At 38.5% G+C, this 19,311-nt stretch overlaps 1 protein-coding gene across 2 annotated transcripts in view; it reads right to left on the bottom strand.

Annotated features, from left to right (window-relative positions):
* Positions 1–2,149: 2,149 nt before the first annotated feature.
* The window catches only part of LOC132104544 (tripartite motif-containing protein 66-like), a 20,264-nt gene continuing 3,102 nt past the window's right edge, over positions 2,150–19,311 (bottom strand). The window contains exons 2-18 of one of the 2 annotated variants that reach the window (XM_059510114.1): positions 18,891–19,223; positions 18,117–18,282; positions 15,999–16,128; positions 15,657–15,773; positions 15,290–15,404; positions 14,916–15,062; positions 14,506–14,623; positions 13,189–13,832; positions 8,032–8,238; positions 7,366–7,444; positions 7,157–7,241; positions 6,414–6,594; positions 5,679–6,340; positions 5,472–5,592; positions 5,220–5,294; positions 4,971–5,123; positions 2,150–3,694 (exon numbers count right to left, since the gene is read on the bottom strand). In XM_059510114.1, coding sequence (XP_059366097.1) covers positions 3,455–3,694; positions 4,971–5,123; positions 5,220–5,294; positions 5,472–5,592; positions 5,679–6,340; positions 6,414–6,594; positions 7,157–7,241; positions 7,366–7,444; positions 8,032–8,238; positions 13,189–13,832; positions 14,506–14,623; positions 14,916–15,062; positions 15,290–15,404; positions 15,657–15,773; positions 15,999–16,128; positions 18,117–18,282; positions 18,891–18,899 — 3,249 coding nt within the window. In that variant the 5' untranslated portion in view covers positions 18,900–19,223 and the 3' untranslated portion in view covers positions 2,150–3,454. Of the gene's footprint in view, positions 3,695–4,970; positions 5,124–5,219; positions 5,295–5,471; positions 5,593–5,678; positions 6,341–6,413; positions 6,595–7,156; positions 7,242–7,365; positions 7,448–8,031; positions 8,239–13,188; positions 13,833–14,505; positions 14,624–14,915; positions 15,063–15,289; positions 15,405–15,656; positions 15,774–15,998; positions 16,129–18,116; positions 18,283–18,890; positions 19,224–19,311 lie in introns of both variants that reach the window. The other variant, XM_059510108.1, reaches the window with a different exon arrangement.

Here is a 19,311-nt window from a genome sequence, read left to right on the forward strand (position 1 = left end):
CACTGGTCAGGGAGTCTTTTTTCCACAGACCTTTTTTTCTCTCTCTCTCTGTCTTTTCATTCTTCAGCTGAGTTCACAGCAGTCCCATTATTATTCTGCTATGTTTCATTTGTTTTTTTCTCATTCGAGGACTCACAGACACTTTAGAAATACAAAAGCTCAAAATGTGCCTGGCACCACAAATATGTGGCATATATCAGGCTTAGTCCATTTCATTACTGAGTATATCACTTTAGACTGAGTGGAATTCTAAGTGAGACTAAAAAACAGAATACCACTCAAGTTGCTCAAGTTAAAAAGCTTGCAAAGACCAGAAAACAAGCAATCACTGACAGAAAAAATGGAAGTATAGCTATTATGATTATTAAACAGAAGGAAGCTGCACACAGATGTGAATCAATCATGATGAATGCAAGTTAAAGTTCCATCAGACCCCACAATATTTTATCGGTTCTAAAACATTTGTTAGAGCTATAAACTTTCTCATTTGCAAAGGCCTAAATATTGATTCTATTAGACTGCAACATGTTATGAAACATTTCACTTATTTACTTGCATGGATTTTCACAATTATTTACATATTCCAAATGCAGTTGCATGTCTAATCACAATCAATTATTTCATAAGGCACACAAAATAGGCAAAAATTGCCCAATAAACTACAAGAAATTATTACCTCCCTTAGGAGTCATTATAAATGAGTACTCAAATCTGGGGGGGGGGGGGGGGGGACAAGGCCAGCAGCTGTATCTCATGAGAAGAAGAGGAAAGGGAGATTAAAAAGCTGCCAGTAGAGTTATTGCATCATGTCTGTGTTTAGTGCAGCCTTGTGGGGGCTCTGCTCTTATCCCCCATCTTTAAGACTATCAGGAATGTAATCCTGCAGGTACTGGGGGAATTCTCCAAGACCCAGACCAGACCTGATTTAAGTGTCAACAGGAAGCTGTCAGTTAAGATGAGCCAGGAAATGTCTGCTGGGGTTAAGACTCACAGTTCCTTTCCAGGGAAACTCAATTTGTAAAGGAAAACTGAAGAAAATGATCACCCTTTTAGATAGCATCAAAGCTCACTTAATATCTTTTTATCTGAAGGAATGGTTGGAAGATTGTCCAGTATGTGAGCCTTTGAGATTACAGCAAGAATCAAATTATTCATCTGCGTTTAGTTTAGTATATTCGTCTTGCGTGCAGAATTATTTGATGCTTTATTTATTTTGTATACAGTGTTGATTGAAGATATTACTAAAGACAGTATAGAAATTGAACTACGGCTATTTTAATAAGTCATTAAACAAACTGATGTCATACTAAGCAACAGCCTTGATTGCAGAATCTTGAACTAAAACAGTGATCTGTTTCCCTCGTGCAGAAGATTTTGTTTTCACATATCAAACACAAAGTGGAAAAACCTCATTTTGATTTAGCGTGGCCGGTGGAGATGGCATCCGTATGTTTTTCACTTGTAATGAAATTATCCAGAGCCCTCTTCTTGGCTTATGCCCTCCGTGCTGTTGGATGGCCAGACTTTATTAATCTATCAGAACTCCACATGCAACAATACAGCCTCAAGAATCTCTGGGAGTTTAAGCAAGTGTCTGCTCTGTGGGAAAAAGCCCTCAAAATACTTATAATAGTGTTCACATGCTCACAAAAGAAACACCAGTGACTCACATACTCCACTCAGACCAACACCAACACTGCACTTCTGCAACTCTCTTGCTTTTAGAGCTCTATTTCCACAAGTAATGCTTTAAAAGTTGAAATGATTTTTAATCAGTTCCCTGCAAGTAAAATTAAATTAGAACATGTTGTTGGAACAGACCTGTTTTCAAATGTGTACACAAGTGTGTCAGAGATGTCGGTCTTTTGTGTAATGGAATTACACAGATTCTAAGGCTATTTGATGCTGAACTTGTCGAAAAGTTGAATGAGTATATGTTTATATGTTTATATCTAAAGTTTCAGTCTGTTAACCCATCCAACACTTATAAAAATCAGTAACACACTGAAAAATCTATTTTATAATAAATATGCTTTGTGTATATGCCTTTAGGGATTTAAGTGTTTAAAAGCTGCATGTCTACCTGAGCTAATGCCAATTTCCCTAAATTGTAAATGTCACAAGAAAATTAATGATGCAGTATGAAGGGTTTGTTGACACAGCAAATTATATTGAAAATTTCCAGATGTAGTTTTAACCTCTATCTTGTACATTTCAATCAAAGCTAGAAGTTAACAATTGTTTTTGGAAAAGCAATTACTTGCATGATTCATTTGTGATAAAATTTACTTCTGGCAGGCCATTGGCGATAATACTAGAAAGGCCAAAAAAACTAAACATCACTCAGATATTTCTTTGGTGACTTCAGTGCACCAGTATGTAAGGCTTTGATTTAAATTCTGCAAAGTCTTAAAGGTTCAATCGGCAACATTTCATCCATAACTGACTTTATATTTAAATAAGGTGCATTTGAAAACATAAAAACATTACGGAGAAGCAATGTTGTTTGTGTAGCAGAAGGAAACATCAAAGTATGAATCGCATATTTACACCATACAGTATATATATTTTAAGACTAAATACAATCCAGCTACAGATAGTTAATAGCATTATTAGACGACCTAACATGATCTGCACAGCAATTTCAGCAATTAAGACCAGTATTACAAAATTCAGAAGACATACGAATATCAAACCTGTTTGTGAACAACATGGAGGAACATGCTGGACTAAAAAGTGTTCCATACATCTGTGAAAAGAGACTTTTTTGTCTCATTAGTCAATGCGCATTTAAAAGATTCATTTAAATCATCACAGTTGTGTAGCAACAGCCTAATATTATCCCTCTTTAATTCTAAAAAGGGTTTGTGGGTTTCAGTCACATTACGCACATCCTCCTGCCGCTGAAAAAGTCCAATATGAACTAATGTGTTGCCACAGGCTATATGAAGTGCTCCCTCTACAGGTCAATAAAATCATCACCGTAAAACAGCTGGAGGAAAGGACCTCATTACAAGGGATGTTTGGATTAAAAAGAGGAAGGAAATTTAGAGCAATTATATTGTATAATATTACCAGTGAATGTTGCTTATCTATATATTTACTAAATAGCAGTTGCCAGCAACCAGTCAGCTATCAAATTGATTGTACAATTTCATGTAAGTATAAGCGCTGGAATAAATACTAGTGCAAGACCTTAGGCGAAGTCTGGAGATATAGGCTTATATCAACACCTACCCACAGCTACAGATAACAGCATAACACATTAACAGGATATAATGTGTGAGATTAGTCCTCAGAAAAAGCATATACTGTATTTCAACATGAATCTTAAAAAAAAAAAAAAAGTTAAACAGCAAGTCACCCAGGATGGAAAACTCAGAGCAAGTGGGTCAAATGTCTCTGTACATATATATATATATATATATAGAGAGAGAGAGAGAGAGAGGCACAACTAATAGTGATTTCTCCTCCAGTTGAGGGAGTGCCTTCTCTTCCTCTTCCTGTGGCTCTGCTCTTTTCTCTCTGGCCAGGGAAATCCAGTCACCATGGCTCTCTGCAGCTCCTCATGATCCTCATTGTCTGAGTCCTCCTCCTCCTGGACAGGGCAGGTCAGATCTGGGAAAACCTCCCTCAGTTTGGATGTAAAAAAGGACTGTAGACTATGGCCTGCCTGAGCCACCTCTGAGTCCGGCTGGAGAGAGAAAGCAGCATTGTCAGCATCTGCAATTTCTGACCTCTTAAGATCTAGAGACATCCATATGCCCAAGCATATTCCTATACATATTAAATAGTATATCTAACTAAAGTACATGATTCTGCTACATGCCAATAATGTCCTACTATCTTGATGATAAGTCCATCAGTATCTACACAAATATATATATTGTTTTCTACAAGATTAAGTTATTAAATGTAGAGAGTACATCTTAAATGTGCTTTATTTTTATAAGGGTTCTACAAAAGGGTTAGTAAAAAAAATATATATATACATTATGGGTTTTGTGTTTCTGAAAAAAGTCTCTTATGCTCACCAATGCTGCATTTATTTGATCAAATATGTAATTAAAACAGTATATTATTACAATTTAAAATAACTTTTCTATTTTAATATATTTTTAAATGTCATTTATTCATTTGATGGCACAGCTGGATTTTCAGAAGTCTTTACTCCAGTCTTCAGTGTCACGTGATCCTTCGGAAATGATTCTAACATGCTGATTTGGTGCTCAAGAAACACTTATTATTCATATGATTAGGCATATGAAATCAGTTTTTGCTGCTTAATATTTTTGTGGAAAACATGATAAACTACAAACCTACAAGTAGTTTGGGGTAAGGTTTAACAAAAAATAAATAAAAATAAAAATAATACTTATATTCAGCAAGGACTTAGGACAGTAAAGACATCTATTTCATCAAAGTTACAAAAGACTTCTATTTCAAATAAATGTTGTTCTTTTAAACTTTCTATATTCATCAAAGAATCTTGAGCAGCTTAATAATGACAACTATCAATGATTGAGCACCAATTATAATTGTTAAATAATTGAGCACCAAATGAGACTATTAGAATGCTTTCTGAAGGATCATGTGACATTGCTACACTGCCACATACTTTTGGTAATGTAGTGTACAAGAAATGAAGATGGATTTGGAGGAGTAGCCACATTATATTCTTGTAATTTGATTGACAGGATTAGATGAACAAACTCCTCCCAAACGTACATTCAGAGCTTCATTAATTCTACAATGCAAATACACAAAATGAACACAGATGAGTGTATTTTTTTTTTTTTACCTTATCTATTAAAAATTTAATTTCAGCTAAATTAAACAGGATATTAAAAAAAAGCAATACATAATCATTACATCAGTATGTGGTTTGAACGTGAATCAGTTCTGAAATTAAATATTCCCCGCTAATGGCTAGGAGGAGGTAGATTTACAAAATAAAGCATTTGACTCACGTAGTTGAACTTGGCACAGTTTTTGAACATGAGCAGGACATCAGCCACAAACTCCTGCGGGGAACGATAGTGTGTGTTGCCGGTTCTGCTGAGCCTGTTCCGAATGACAGACAAATCCATGGGTTTCTTGATGATCTGATAATAATGACGGGCCTAAAAATAGATAAAGATAAAAAATTAACAGATGGAAAGATAGATGAAAGTATCATCTACAAATACAAAATCACAAGATATTCATTTTAAAATTACCAGAGGGCTGACAGGCTCATGGAACGGAGCGCTGAGAATGTTGCTGAGGATCAGCAGCGTCAGCTTCTCGCATTTCTGTGATCAAACAGACAAGCCATCAGTCAACAGAGATATTTGATATTTATTTGTTTGTTAGACACACTGTAAAACTCTTGAGGGAGGAACTTTTTTTGGATTCAGACTCCCAGACCTCTAAGGTCACAGGATTAGTCAGAGCTAGGCCAGATGAGACTTGACATCCCCTTCACTTACCCTCTGGTCACACGCCGACAGCCCATATGCCAGCAAAGCTGTGGACATCTGGTCACTTTCACAGTCATATTCCACCTCTGGCTGCTCCACATCCCTGCACAGGGTGCAAATCCAGTCGCCTCTGTGGAAGCCCGAGATGATACAGTTAGTTTCAGCAGTGTGTAAAGACACAGGTGGATATGTGAAGTAGGAGGGAGAATGGCTTACATGGGGAAACTATGGAGAGGAGGGACATGGCATGACAGGTGAAAGACCTTGGGGCAACGGTCACAGCAGAGAAGGTCTCCTCCGATGAGACAGACCGCACAGAAGTCCTCATTCTCTATCTCAGGGATTTCAGCTGCTGATTCTGATACAGTCTCCGAGCCGGAGACAGGTGGGAGAACCGGCTGCTCGGCTTCCCATTCAGACTCCGGTTCAAGATTCAGAGTCACTTCGGCTGTGGAATCTGGATCCGATTCAAATTCTTGTTCAGAAGCTGAGAGCACCGATTCAGAAGGCTGCTCCGAAATCACATCCGATTCAAATTCAACCTGCAGTTCAGATTGAGAGCTCGGATCTGAATCCTGCAGGAGCTCCGATTCCACGTCTGCATCCGAGCCCAGTTCGGCCTCTCTTATGGATTCAGTTTGGAAATCAGAACCTGTCACTGATCTGAGTTCAGATAGGGAGTGTATTTCTTCAGTGTCAGGTTGTAAGACTGGATCTGAATCATTGGAGATGGCTAGTACCCCGGACTCTTGGTTTATGTTGCAAAATTCTTGCACAGGAGGCTGAGAAACCTCAAGGGAGCCAGATGGCTCTGGTGATAGCTGCTCTGTGGGTGACACGCTGTCCTCCGTCTGAACTGACTCCTTATCCAAAGTTCCCTTGAAGGACATTAATATTATTAACTGTGAGATGATACAAAACCTAGAAAAGCATTTCAACAACTTGTGATACCTGAGAAGTGACCTTTCTCTCTAGCACCCTGTAGACAGTTTCTTCAGGTTTGAGTCCAGGCTCAGTTTGAGAGGTAAGGTCTGTGCCCTGATGGTTTTGCGGTGGATGTCGTGACACTAGGATCTTGAGTCGCTCAAGACACACAACTGGAACCTTCGAACCATCGGGGGCTTCTTTGTCACTGTAGGAAAAAAATTATAATAATTCTACATTTTAACCTTCAAGTTACATTTCCAATGTTACTATTAGGGCTGCACAATCAATATACAATACAATACAATATAAATAAAACCAAAACTGTGTATGGCTTCGTGTGGTGTTGCGTTCTTTTACAAAGGAGTTTCTCAGAGCTGCTCAGTTCACTGTAAATGCTGTTGCACATGAGTTTGGGTCGCTTGTATCTTACCATACTTAATCAGAACCATTTATAAACCGGTATGGACAATTGTTCAGTTTTTACAAATTTATTTATTATTAATATTACATTTTTCTTAATACTTTTACAATGAAATATTACAATAGTGTTATTTATTTTATTGTTTCATATGAATAAAAACAATAAAATAATAACAACAATAATAATAACCAATAATTCCATAACAATAAAATATTAATGATTAATATTATTTTCATTATTTTTAGACATATTGATATTTAATCACAACATTTTTGCCTAAATTGTGCAGCCCTACAAACAAGCGCAGTAAACCTGTAGCTTTTCTTATTTAATTTCTAAATTCTACCTGCTATCCGGATCCTCTCGAGACAATCTTTTCTTCTTTCTGGTTTTCTGTTTTCTGTTTTCATAGGAATATGCATAAACGTTATCTGAAACCAGGAAAAATGTCATTTAGATTGTTTAATCCACTACAAAATGTCCTCATTGTGTATATTTCTATTGCAAGTTGAACATTTAAAAAGCTTATATCGAAATCATAAATGGCCTCTTAACCTGGTTCAGACTTGTAGGTGGTCAGAGAGGATGCAGTGTGTCCTGAGATCATCTCAGAAGCATCGGGTTGTGCACAGACCTGCTAAGATTAACCAAACCAATCCCAGATTAAAGAAATGAACAGCAAAATCAAAATTATGAAACGCTGCCACTTTGATGACAGGTAATGGATGCAGTGATGTCACAACATCAGTATTCAGATTGAATCAGCAGATATCAATATGAGCCAACAGTGAACTTGTTAAACCAAATACAATCAGTTATGTGGGCTGCTGCATCTAATTTGTTCTCTAACAAAAGGGGTTAAACGAACTGTTTCCAAGACAACAGTTATCTCTTTTGATGTACATCATCTGGTTTATCCCTTAAAAGGCAAGCAATAGAGCTGTGTACACTGGAACAAATGTGTTTTGGACTGTATAACAGACATGTTTGAAATGGACATTAAAAGGAATCGTAATGAAAAGCACATCAGGACAACAGCATTTCATCCATGTCAATTATTATTAATATTAATATAGTGATATAGGTTTTTCACAGTACACACTAAGAAAAAAAAATGGTTCTTTTAAGAAGTGTTTGGGCAACCAAAAATGATTCTTCTATGGCATCGCTGTGAAAAGAGGGTATGTCTGTCTCGTCACGTACTGTATATAAAAAGTTTACCTGCTGTGTTGTGCATCCCTGGTCCCCTGCCACTGTTGCCAAGCTATGAGCAGCCCTGTTCATCCTGGCTTTACACAGACTTTTACGAGGTCCTCTGGGTCCTTTTGAGGTGCTCTGAGACCTGGAAGCCCTCTTTGAACCGGAACGGCTCTGGCCGTTACGGCCTCGGCCTTGAGCCAGCGTGAATGTCTCCAGCGCTGAGGATCTCTACGGAAGAGAGCCAAAGTCTCATTAGCGCAGCGCTAGGCTAAAAGTGATCTCGACAGCATATGCGGCACACTACAACCATAGCAACAGTGACAACAGAGGACATGAAGGTGAGGAACAACAACCTTGAGTGTGACAATGCACAGTACCTACACTAGTTTGGAGTGAAAGAAAGAACAATCACATCTATCAAATGCAGAGAGAAATGTGCCGCATCTCAGAACACTACAAAATAATTCTCCTGATAACATATGACTTAGTTACAGCACCAATTATCGTATGTAAATCCCACATCTGGGGCATGGAAGGCTTCTTTGAATAAGCAGCATTAACACATCAGAGATTAGACTTTCTCTCCTCCACGGCCCTCTGCTTCTCTTGTCATCATTTCACTAATGCGAGAAGTTCTAGAAAAGCCCAAGCGACTGCATCCTTCACTAACGTGACAAATGTCAGAGTAGGAGGCAGCAGCCCGTATGCTCGACGTAACCCCTCCTCCATCTGTCTTTTAGCACTCTTGGTTTTTTTCTCCCTCTCTTTTCTCTCATAATTACCTCAGGATTAAAAACACTCCCCTGATAGAAGCCCAGGAGGAGAGGGTGGAATAAATCGAGCTGTGGAGAGTGTCTTGCAAGCATGTGTGGGAGCAGAGAGAAGGTAGGAGGTCTCAGAGACTTTAAAGGTAATCGTGTGGGCTCTACAGCAAGATGAAGAAAAATGCAACAGCCGGCTCCTCCAATTCCCTTAGCTTCTCATTAATGCCAGGTTAAGTAAATATGTGGTTGCACCCAAGTGCTTTTCCCTCTCCCTTTAATCATGTCACAGTTATGGGCTGAAGATGATACATTAAAAATTTGCCTCTGGAGTGCCAAATCTTACAGGGAAACGGATTTTGATTTGTGTTCGTCCTAGGAAAATGTATTAAAATACTGATATCAAGAGATCTAATAATAACTTCTATTGCCTGATTTTGTTCTCATCCAATAAAGATTAAGGAGTGGTTGCTGAGCAGAGTAAGTTTGTGTGTGTGTGTGTGTGTGTGTGTGTGTGTGTGTGTGTGTGTGTGTGTGTGTGTGTGTGTGTGTGTGTGTGTGTGTGTGTCTGTCTGTGTGTGTGTGTGTGTGTGTGTGTGTGTGTGTGTGTGTTATTGTGTGGTCTTGATTTTCTGAGCTCACACCACAGTTGTCCTCACTTATGTCTCACCATCAGTGTTGGGAAGGTTACTTTGGAAATGTAATAGGTTACAGATTACAAGTTACCCTGTTTAAAATGTAATAGTAGTGTAACTTTTTCAATTACTTTATTAAAGTAATGTAACTAATTACTTTTGAGTACTTTTTGATTACTTTTCTAAATTTGTGAAAATTAAAGAATAATAAATAAAAGCATATACATCAACTTAAATACAGTTATCTAATAAGCATGTGACGTATTCTGTGTAATAAACTCCTGAAACATTGGTGTTTTTTTGAAACTGCTGTCTCTGTATATGATGATAGTTTTCTCAAAATAAGTAAAATGCACATGAAGTGACACAGAGCAGTTCTAGAAATTATGTTTATGTGCTCGTGTATACTCCTATATTGAGATGGCAGAGGTTGAAAACACTGCGAGCTTCAGTAGGCCTATGTGTAGTAAATGAAACCATGTTATTGCCATTAATGTACAGGAGGAACGGACTGGGAAAAAAATTCAGACTGTAAAATTCAAAGTCATACAAACAAATTCATGGACAAAACTATTTTTTGTATGGACCTGACATAAAAAAGGTTTAAATCTTTAATTTGGGGACATGCTTAATAATTAAAAGTTCTCTCCTGAACTGCACCTTCACTTCCATTTTTCTCTTCAGTCTCTTTATTTTGCCCTGTTATCCATCTCTCTCATGACTTTAATACTCAAGATTGAACAAAACTCTACTTTACAATACAATACTCTACAATACTACAATATCTTTATAGAAAAATCCTAATACTGTACACGAGTCATGTTTTTCCCTTACAAAAAATTACCATGCTTTTTTAGCCTATATAAAAGTAAAATAACCTTGTTTTTTTTGCAAATGGATATGTATTTATTTTTAAATAAATACATTTATAAAATAATTTTACATTTTTGGTTATCACAGTTAAACAATAGTAACCATTTTCTCTGGATTTATAGTTAAATATTAAAATGTTAATTTTCCTAAGGGTTGTGTTGTTGTCTGTCGTAGCTCCCCCTAAACCTATAAAAAAAAATCAGATTTTTTTTTCAGCTAAATTACTACTGTAACATTACAACAGATAATAATGATGTCCTTTATATAGTATTTTGAGTGATGACTGATGAGCAACGTGCTGCTACTTGATTAAGTAAATAAAAAAACAAAGACAACAAAGAAAAATCATCTTTACAGATGAAACTGACCTGAAACCCTGAACAGGAGTTCTGCTTCTCTGCTCCAGCAGTCCACTCTATTCACTCTCTCTCTCTCTCTCTCTCTCTCTCTCTCTCTCTCTCTCTCTCTCTCTCTCTCTTTCTCTCTCTCTCTCTCGCTCTCTCTCTCTCTCTCTCTCTCTCGCTCTCTCTCTCGCATTGATTACTCTGAGTCTGATCCAAACCGTTTGGCGGAGGCGCGGAGAGCGCGCGAGTCATGACTAACAATTCATGACTTATTAGAGATTTAATTATCAAATGGCTGATTCGCAAATGATCGCTTTAGTACATTCGGCAAGCAATTTTACAATAATGATATTAAATAGTGGGGCAAAATCGGCTGCCAGGCCACCGGGAATTGTCCCGGTTCTCCCGGTGTCCAGTCCGCGCCTGATTTCCACAGACACGCAGAATGTGCAAGTCATATATTGCATTTTTGGGGCTTTATATTAACAGACACTAGTCGATGTCATGTTTTGATTCAAGTGTACTGACCTACTTTAGATTTAGTCATCCAAAATGTGGCATATTCCGTCCGCGTTAGGCATTTCATTTTTATGACTGGATTCTACGAACCAGACTGTATTTCCGCATCCCGGAAATTATTAGGGTGGTATGTCTCAGAATAGTCAGTGCAATATGGGAAAGATATCAATTAAATCTGTATGTGGATGTGTGTAAATATTCAAATGTAATCCCCTTTGTAATCGTAAAAAATTTCATAAGTAACTGTAATTTAATTACTCATTTTTTCTTAGTAACTGTAACTAATTACAGTTACAATAATTTTGTAATTAAATTACGTAACGCCGTTACATGTAACTAGTTACTCCCCAACACTGCTCACCATCTGCTTGCAGATGTGTTGTCAGTGGCTGTCAAGTTGAAAACACATTTCAGCCACATAAATAGAGATGATGCTGCCTGTAATGATTCAATTTCCTCTTTCTAAATTAATATTGAGAGTGGTGGAGCATGTTGCGATGTTGAGTTCAGTGTTCTCACGCTGTCACCATCTCTAAATACACTTAAAGCACAAGCACAACATGTGCAAAGTGCTATGTTAAAAAATTAAAAATAAATAAGAAACTACAGTAAATGGGTGACATGAAGTGTGACAGTTACAGTAGTGACCACTCCATGTTGGAAGTGCTATACTTCAGCTAAAACTATTTTTCCTGCGACACTCGCCGGTCTCGAGTCCCACGGAGGAGATGGAGGGATATAAAACCGGAGCGACGACAGTGACAGAGGAGAGAGGACCAGGCCTGGACTTTATTTTGTGTTTTTATTTGTGCGCGTCAGTCGTCCGTGAGGGGCTGATGCGCTGTTTTGTGTTTATTTTGATTATTAAAGTTTCATTTGATTGTCCGCCGGTTCCCGCCTCCTTCTTCCCGATGAATATGAAGTTTGTATCATGACACAGGGTTTTTCAGTTTCTGGGGGGTGAATTAGAATAAGAAATAGCTATTGTGTTTAATTGTTTTAGCTTATTAAAAAAAAATTCTTAATTTAAATCATTTTAAGTCATCTTGAGTTTGCTGAAGCTCCCTGTTGGTCCCGGCCCCCTGGTTGTGAGCCACTGTCATACAGAGATTATAAGGAATATCTTCATAAATTCATTTGCTGCACCCAGTGTTGGGGAAAGTAACTTTTAAAAGTAATGCATTAAAATATTGCGTTACTTCCTAAAAAAATAACTAATTACATTACTTAGTTACTTTTTATGGAAAGTAATGCGTTACATTACTTATTCTTAATATTTGTTTTAACATGTTTGCGTTATGTCCAGGGTTTGCATTTGACTACTTTTATTCATTTTGAGGAATACTGAATCTGTTTTTGAGATTTAGTCTAGAATTACAGTAACATCATGTTTACACAGTGTATACAATGCCTCTGCACTCACTCCTGGTTTCAACACCAGAGCTGTCAGTCACTACATGAGAAAACAGGGTAACTAGCATTACTTATTTGAAAAAGTTAAACTTATTTTCTTGTAAATCAAACAGTAATGCATTACTTTACTAGTAACTTGATAAAAGTAAACTCGAGTTACTTGTAATTCTTTACCCCCAACACTGGCTGCACCGCAGGACAAGTGAGTTCTTCAAATGTTACTATATGTTAATAATAGTTATGATTAATAATAGTAAAAATTTTTTTTAAAAAGATGACCCCTAGTTTTGCTGTAAATGCATACTTTACATTCATTCAGTCATAGAAGTTTTAACCTAAAATCTTGACACTGAAAAACTAATTATCATCTACTAAAAAATCTGAGTCAGTATACTGTAAGGACCCCACTCTTCAGTTCTCTTCAATGCTTTAGCACATTTGCAGTGCTCCTCAATGGCCTTTTCATCTGCTAGGACTTGTGGTGTAGACCAGTAAACAGCGTGGTTGACATGCAACCTTTGCAAGCACAAAAGAGCGCCAGGCCTGAGGATTGTGGTCAGTACTGAGCACACTGAGAGCAAAGGTATTGCTATGCAAAAGGCAGATAAACATCGACACATTAATTAAACTCACCCTGTCATCACTGATGCGAGCAATGATAGGCTGCAGTTCAATCATAGGCTGGTTGCTGGTTTCTGTATTCATCTGCACTTGAGCCTGATTGTGGACCTGCAGCAGCTCTCTGTCTGGTGATGCTTCTTGCCCTGTGGTTGCTTCATGTGCAGATGTTTGCTCTCTTTCACAGGGAGCCTGGCCTGGTGCAGAGTTTCTGCCATCCATGGCAGCTTGGTTGGAATTAGCAAGGAGCGGGTGGTTGTTGGATCCGACTGGCTGCCTAGGTGAAGCTGAGCTGGCTCCATGCTGGACAAGCTCAGATCCAGGGTGTGAGGTGGACGGCTGTATAGGCTGAGCTCCTAGTGGATGCACCAGGACAGATGCATCAGCCTCCCAGCAGCTGTGAAGGGACGGCGGGGAGCTCCGCCTGGTGGCCTGAGGACATTGAGCAGGGAATTTATCCAAAGGGACGGATTGAGTAGGTCTGCAGTGAAGGCAGCAGAGCTGGGGCTGGCAGAAGGTCTGGCAGGCGCAGCCGGGGTCATGCACTGCATGGCACAGAGGAGGTATTGCTATGCATGGGACAGGCTGGGGTCGTAGGATACTGGGATGACCCACAACCTCTGAGTATGAACGACTTCCACCTTCAACAACCAGCTGACCTAAAGCAAGCAAGAATCATTAAAGAGCTTGCACGGCCACAGATATTCCTCAAACATTGAAGTTTTCTTCTTGTCCACCAGTGTTAATCTTGTACTAGTGGTGAAAGCGTAAGAAAGCTATTTCTATGACCTCAGTGATAATGAAGACAAGATGAAAAATGTACATTATTGATCATTTTTAATTATCATTATTTTTTGGCATAAATAATATTTTTTTATAATTAGAATGATTTTATTAAAAACTTACTGCTAACAAAGATATGATGCGGGTTTTTCTGATACATCTTAGGATTGACTAATTATAATGACGTGACTAAATTTGAAGAATATTTTCATTAAAAGTTATAACTAAAACAAAAAAGTGTGGACTTTTTAAAGAAATTGAGTTGTAAGCTCATTTAATTAAAAATGTCCAAGTGATAATGCCATCATATTTGTATACTGCATTGTGATTGGCCTACTTTTATAGTCACCTTTACACAGCCGCCAAATTTAATTTACACAGAACCAGTCTAAAACCAACTTTAAAACCAGTTTTTGAGGGCTTGACATTTCCTTCAGGATGTGCAAATCTAGTTTAACATGATAAATGTGTAATAAAGTGTAATAAAGTACAGATGTAAATGGCTTTAAAAATAACCATCTAATGCCCTTGTCCAATAGCTCAGCTTACCTAAAGTGGACATCTGCTTGGTCCAGAAGCTGGCATCCCAGTTAAACTTGATTTTCAACTGGGTCCAAGCCTCTGAGAGCATCAGTGGCTCCAGTAATTGCTGCATCTGAAGAGCAATCTGACAAATGAATAATAGATCAAACCTCATGATAACAGAACTCTGAGTTATAAATATTGCATGCAATTCTGGCAGTGAAACTGAAACTCTTTCTGCAATGTTTCTCTATTTTTATGGTTGTGAGAAAACGATTAATGCTAGTTCTAAGAGATCTAAATGCAGCCGCAAAAAAGAGGTGATGCTGCTTTAAACTAATAGTGCTGACATCATTTTGAGACATGCCAGAAACTTAGCAGGCAGCTGCCAGGAATCTTAACATCTAAAGCCCACTTGGACGTTGAGAAACTCCTACCAGCTCTTTGCTGAATAGCAGTGGATTGCGTCTGTGGTGGGCTGTAGCCCAGGTAATGAAGTTCTGCACGCGTTCCAGCTGGCTGCACAGCTCTATGGCCCCCTGCAGCTGGTCCTCCAGTCGTTGTTTGAAATCGCTGGAGATACTCTGCAACCGGAAGACAACGACAAAAACGTGGATGTCCCCACCACTTTTCCTAAGATCCCCATCTGCTTGGATATGTAGCTACTTGGCAGAATCTGCCTACTTTGCATGATTCTGTTCTGCACACTCAATCACCAGTACATCCACGGTCAGATGGATGTTTGGAGATGAATACATTTGGTACGGCACAGAAAGATGGAGAGAAGGGAAACGAGGGGAAAAGTAATTACCTCCAGTTGTTCTATTAATAGGTTGGCCCTTTTGTTAAGCTCGTTCATCATAATCATCTTAGCCATTTTTATCTGGTTCTCTGCCTTCCTCTGTGTGATCTTTATACCATGGAGCCTGGAAAGGAAAACGAACAAGGAGATGGTTGAGGATAGAAGGATAAACAAACCGATATGACCAGTACATCTGGATGCTTGAACATCTGCTGAAATCCCTCAGAGGAAGGAATGGATCTTGTTAAAGTCCTTATGCTAAATATAAACTATGCTTGTTGTCTTAGGAATCCCAGCTGTTCACATTTTAGATGAGTAATGGACACTTTAGCAGTGGCAGGATCATGGAAGTGGAATAGGTGTGAAACGGTCTCACCTGCCCTGGATCTGTTTAGCGCTGCTCTCCACAGCAGATCTCTTTTCCTCCACTCGGGCCATGAGGTTCTGCAGGAGCCAGCGCTGGTCTTGCAGAGCTTTCCCAACATGCACCAGTCTAAAGATAAGCAACCAACAGCCAGTGAAACACCTTTGACTTTTAATGTTTACACAACCCATGCTCGAGAGCATATTTGTTGATATGTGAGAAAGTGGCCTCCTGTTCTGTCTGCATCTTTGTGCATGTGTTTAGGACAGTGTATGAGAGAAAGGGTTTGCATGTGTATGAGAGCACTGTGAACGTGGTCATGCGTGTCAGTGGGTATGTGTCCTCTAAGCATACCGATGGTCTTTGTGGGCGGACAGGTGGCAGATGCTACAGGCCATGAGGTCGCACGTTTCACACAAGAGTTCCAGAGGCTCCTGTTTGTGGAGGGAACACATGACAACTGCATGCCCGCAGCAACCAGCTCCTGAGACACGCAACACAACAGAAGAGAGGAAATGAGGGCCAAATAGCTGATTCCCATTAAGAACGCATTATCTGTAATCAAGAATCACATATTTAAAAGAAATGTTACAAATGTACAATGGAAAAATGCATAAAAAAACAAATGTGTTAGTAGGAGCATGTGGAATCTCTCAGAGTTCTGCAGGTTTAATGAGCTTTTAAGTATGTTCAAATCATTTTGACCAATATAGAGTAAAATTCCTCACTCTCTATGCTGGCTTCATTTATTTTTAGTGGAGAAACAAAGCACGTCAAAATGTTTATAAATATTTCTGGACGTATAAATGCATAGTTTTTCCAACAAAAGAAAAACTGACAAAAACGGACCACAGACGAGCTTTGATCAATCAGTTAATGTCTCATTAAAAGCCCTGCCAATATGAGGAATGCAAGTCTACATTTGCTTTTGAAGAGCCAAATAAAGTATTGCTTTCAAGTGTGCCTTCGGAATGGCCCACATTTCACACACACCTAGCACTGGCCATTTAAAAAAATACCACATCAGATCAGAATGCTAAGTTTACACGATCGTGCAAACGAAACACACAGACAAGTTTGAATTATTTTATTATATTTTAAATGATTATAGTTACTGTAATAATTTTGTTGCTTTTCAAGAGCCAAATAAAGTAACACTTACTGCTTTTCATGTGTGAATGCATGCCCCAAAATTTCTGATATACTATACACCAAGCAATGGACGTAAAAAAAAAAAAAAATCAGATCAGAATGCTAAGTTTCTTGATTGTATAAACTACCTACATACAGGTTTTTTTTATTTTAATTTTGCTTCAAATAATTATATTAATTTAGTTACTTAAAAAAAATAAGAGATAAAGTATAAGACATTCCTACACAGACAGGGTTTATAACAATTTAATCATTTTATTTAAATTGTAATAAATGAGTTTTTTTCTATAAGATTAACGTTAAATGATACATTCATATTTTATTTTTATTAAAAACAAAATGAATTAAAATGAAATCAGTTAATTGTATCTTTTTTTATCTTTCTATTTTTTTTTTTTTTTTTTTTTAATCTAAACCTATTTGTTTCTGTTTTAGATATACAATAAAACCCCAAAAGAAATGACCAGAGATGCCTGGCTGGGTTTTCAAGTGTTCTCATGAAATTAGTTTCTTTGAATAAAGACATCTATAATAACCTGGGCTGAAGCAAACGCCGTCAACAAATAAATCAAACATTCTCATTTCCATTTCACTGTAGCAAAAAATCCTAATCTAAATTTAACATTATTACTTTAACAGTCCCTTTGCATATACAATTCTGTGACCAGCCAGGCAGAATGCAGAAATGAAGGCCCTCAATCGGCAGCACCTGTCACAGTGGATATACAGTCTGTCCATCAGAGTGACAGTGCAGGGTAGACAGAGACACACTGACACACTGCACAGGGAGAGATGTTAAAGTACGAGACCTAAAGCACTGCCTCACTGCATACTGGTGACCGACCACATCCTGCTTCATACCCGCACGTCTGTTTCTCTCACACTCTACCACTCTTTCTCGCTCTCTTATCTTTCTTTTTCTTTCATTCTTTCTATCACTCCATCTCTCATTTTCTGTGAGGACTTGTGGTGTCGTTATCAAACATTAAGTGGATTTCAGAGCATCTTGAGAGAAAGCTGAGGAGTTTTGATAAAAGAAAGCTAGCGTTGGACAGACTGGCCAAAATTGTGCTGCATTTGCTTGAGAGAGAATCAGTTTTAGAAACTGGGTCACATAAAAAATACAACACTACAATACATCACAGGATAATTATTCACACTTATTATAAAATGCATTATTCATTGACTTAGGTTAGAAAAATATGGTGCGGAGCTGATAATGTCCAGTGGCTAGGAGCAGAAATGTGCAAGCTAACTGCCAACCTGAGCTAAAAGAGTAAAGTAATTAGAGATCAGTAAAAGAAAGATTTTCAGTCTTGCCTATTTCAGATGGTGATGGAGGGTCTCGCGGCTGGTGCTGCAGGTCGAACGGTTGACTGGAGCTTCTCTCATGCTGATGCAGGTCTGTGCACTGGAAACACAGCCACTTGTTGCAGAAGGTGCACAAGCTCTGTGCCATCCTGGGCTCTGAACACTCAGAACAGCACTGCAGATACATTAAAAATGAATCTGATTCTTTTGCATTCCAGTAGAATGGGATTTGTTGACACACAAATGAGAGGGGGTCTTATATTGTATGCTTACCCCCACAACAACTAGTCTAGCAAGTATAAACTGAAGTAGCATCATTAAATATCTCAAGTAGCACTTCAACATACCTAAAGAAGATATTATGAAAGCCATCTAAGTGTTTTTTGTTCATAAAGTTAAAGTAAATGTTGTTTCGAGCACGCTGACATTCAAAATATCTTCTATTGTGCTCTATGGATTAATCAGAAAGTCTTACAGGTTCATAAGCCAAGCACTGTCATGAAAAAAGATATAAAGTCATTCTGAACCCCACACTTGCTGTGCTTTAATAACTCAGAAAGCAAAGCTGTCTGTTCAGAGAATGACACAAATATTCACATTTGTATTTCATATTAGTATTCCCAAAAAGCATAACTAGCGAAACAATAACACATCATGCGTCATCTCTGTGTCACAAGAAGCTGCAGTTTGCAGATCACCTCAGTGTCAACTCAAAGACAACTGAAATCGTGCAGAATCGAGCTCGCAAAATCTTTCTAAAAATTGAGTGCAGGACCATCTTACCTTCTCCATGGCGAAGGTGGGATCTGGATTCCTCTGTGTGTGCGCGTGAGAACGATTGCGTTATCCAGCCCAGCAGCTCTTGCAGCAGTGAGGCAAGGACACGGCAAGCCTCTGACACAGCTAGAGCTCCACACCACACTGTGACAGCTCTACCTGCGGCAGGAAGTAGTGCACACTGCACACTTTAACCCCAGCGGAGTAGACTCCTGAGCGCTTTCCTCATGTGTCCTCAGCCGTGGCCAGTGCGTAGCTCTCCTCATTGGCTTCCTTCAGCTGCTTAGATCCCAAATCCTTCCCTCTGACAGCCACCATGATCCTTCTTCTTAAATAAGCCTGTTCATAATAATTGGGAATTAGGGAGGGCTGATAATTATTTCTTTTTTTCTGGGACAAAATATCCCCGGCAGCCCTTGTTGCCAAA

This window comes from Carassius carassius, chromosome 2 (assembly GCF_963082965.1).
Source record: "Carassius carassius chromosome 2, fCarCar2.1, whole genome shotgun sequence".
NCBI lineage: Eukaryota > Metazoa > Chordata > Actinopteri > Cypriniformes > Cyprinidae > Carassius > Carassius carassius.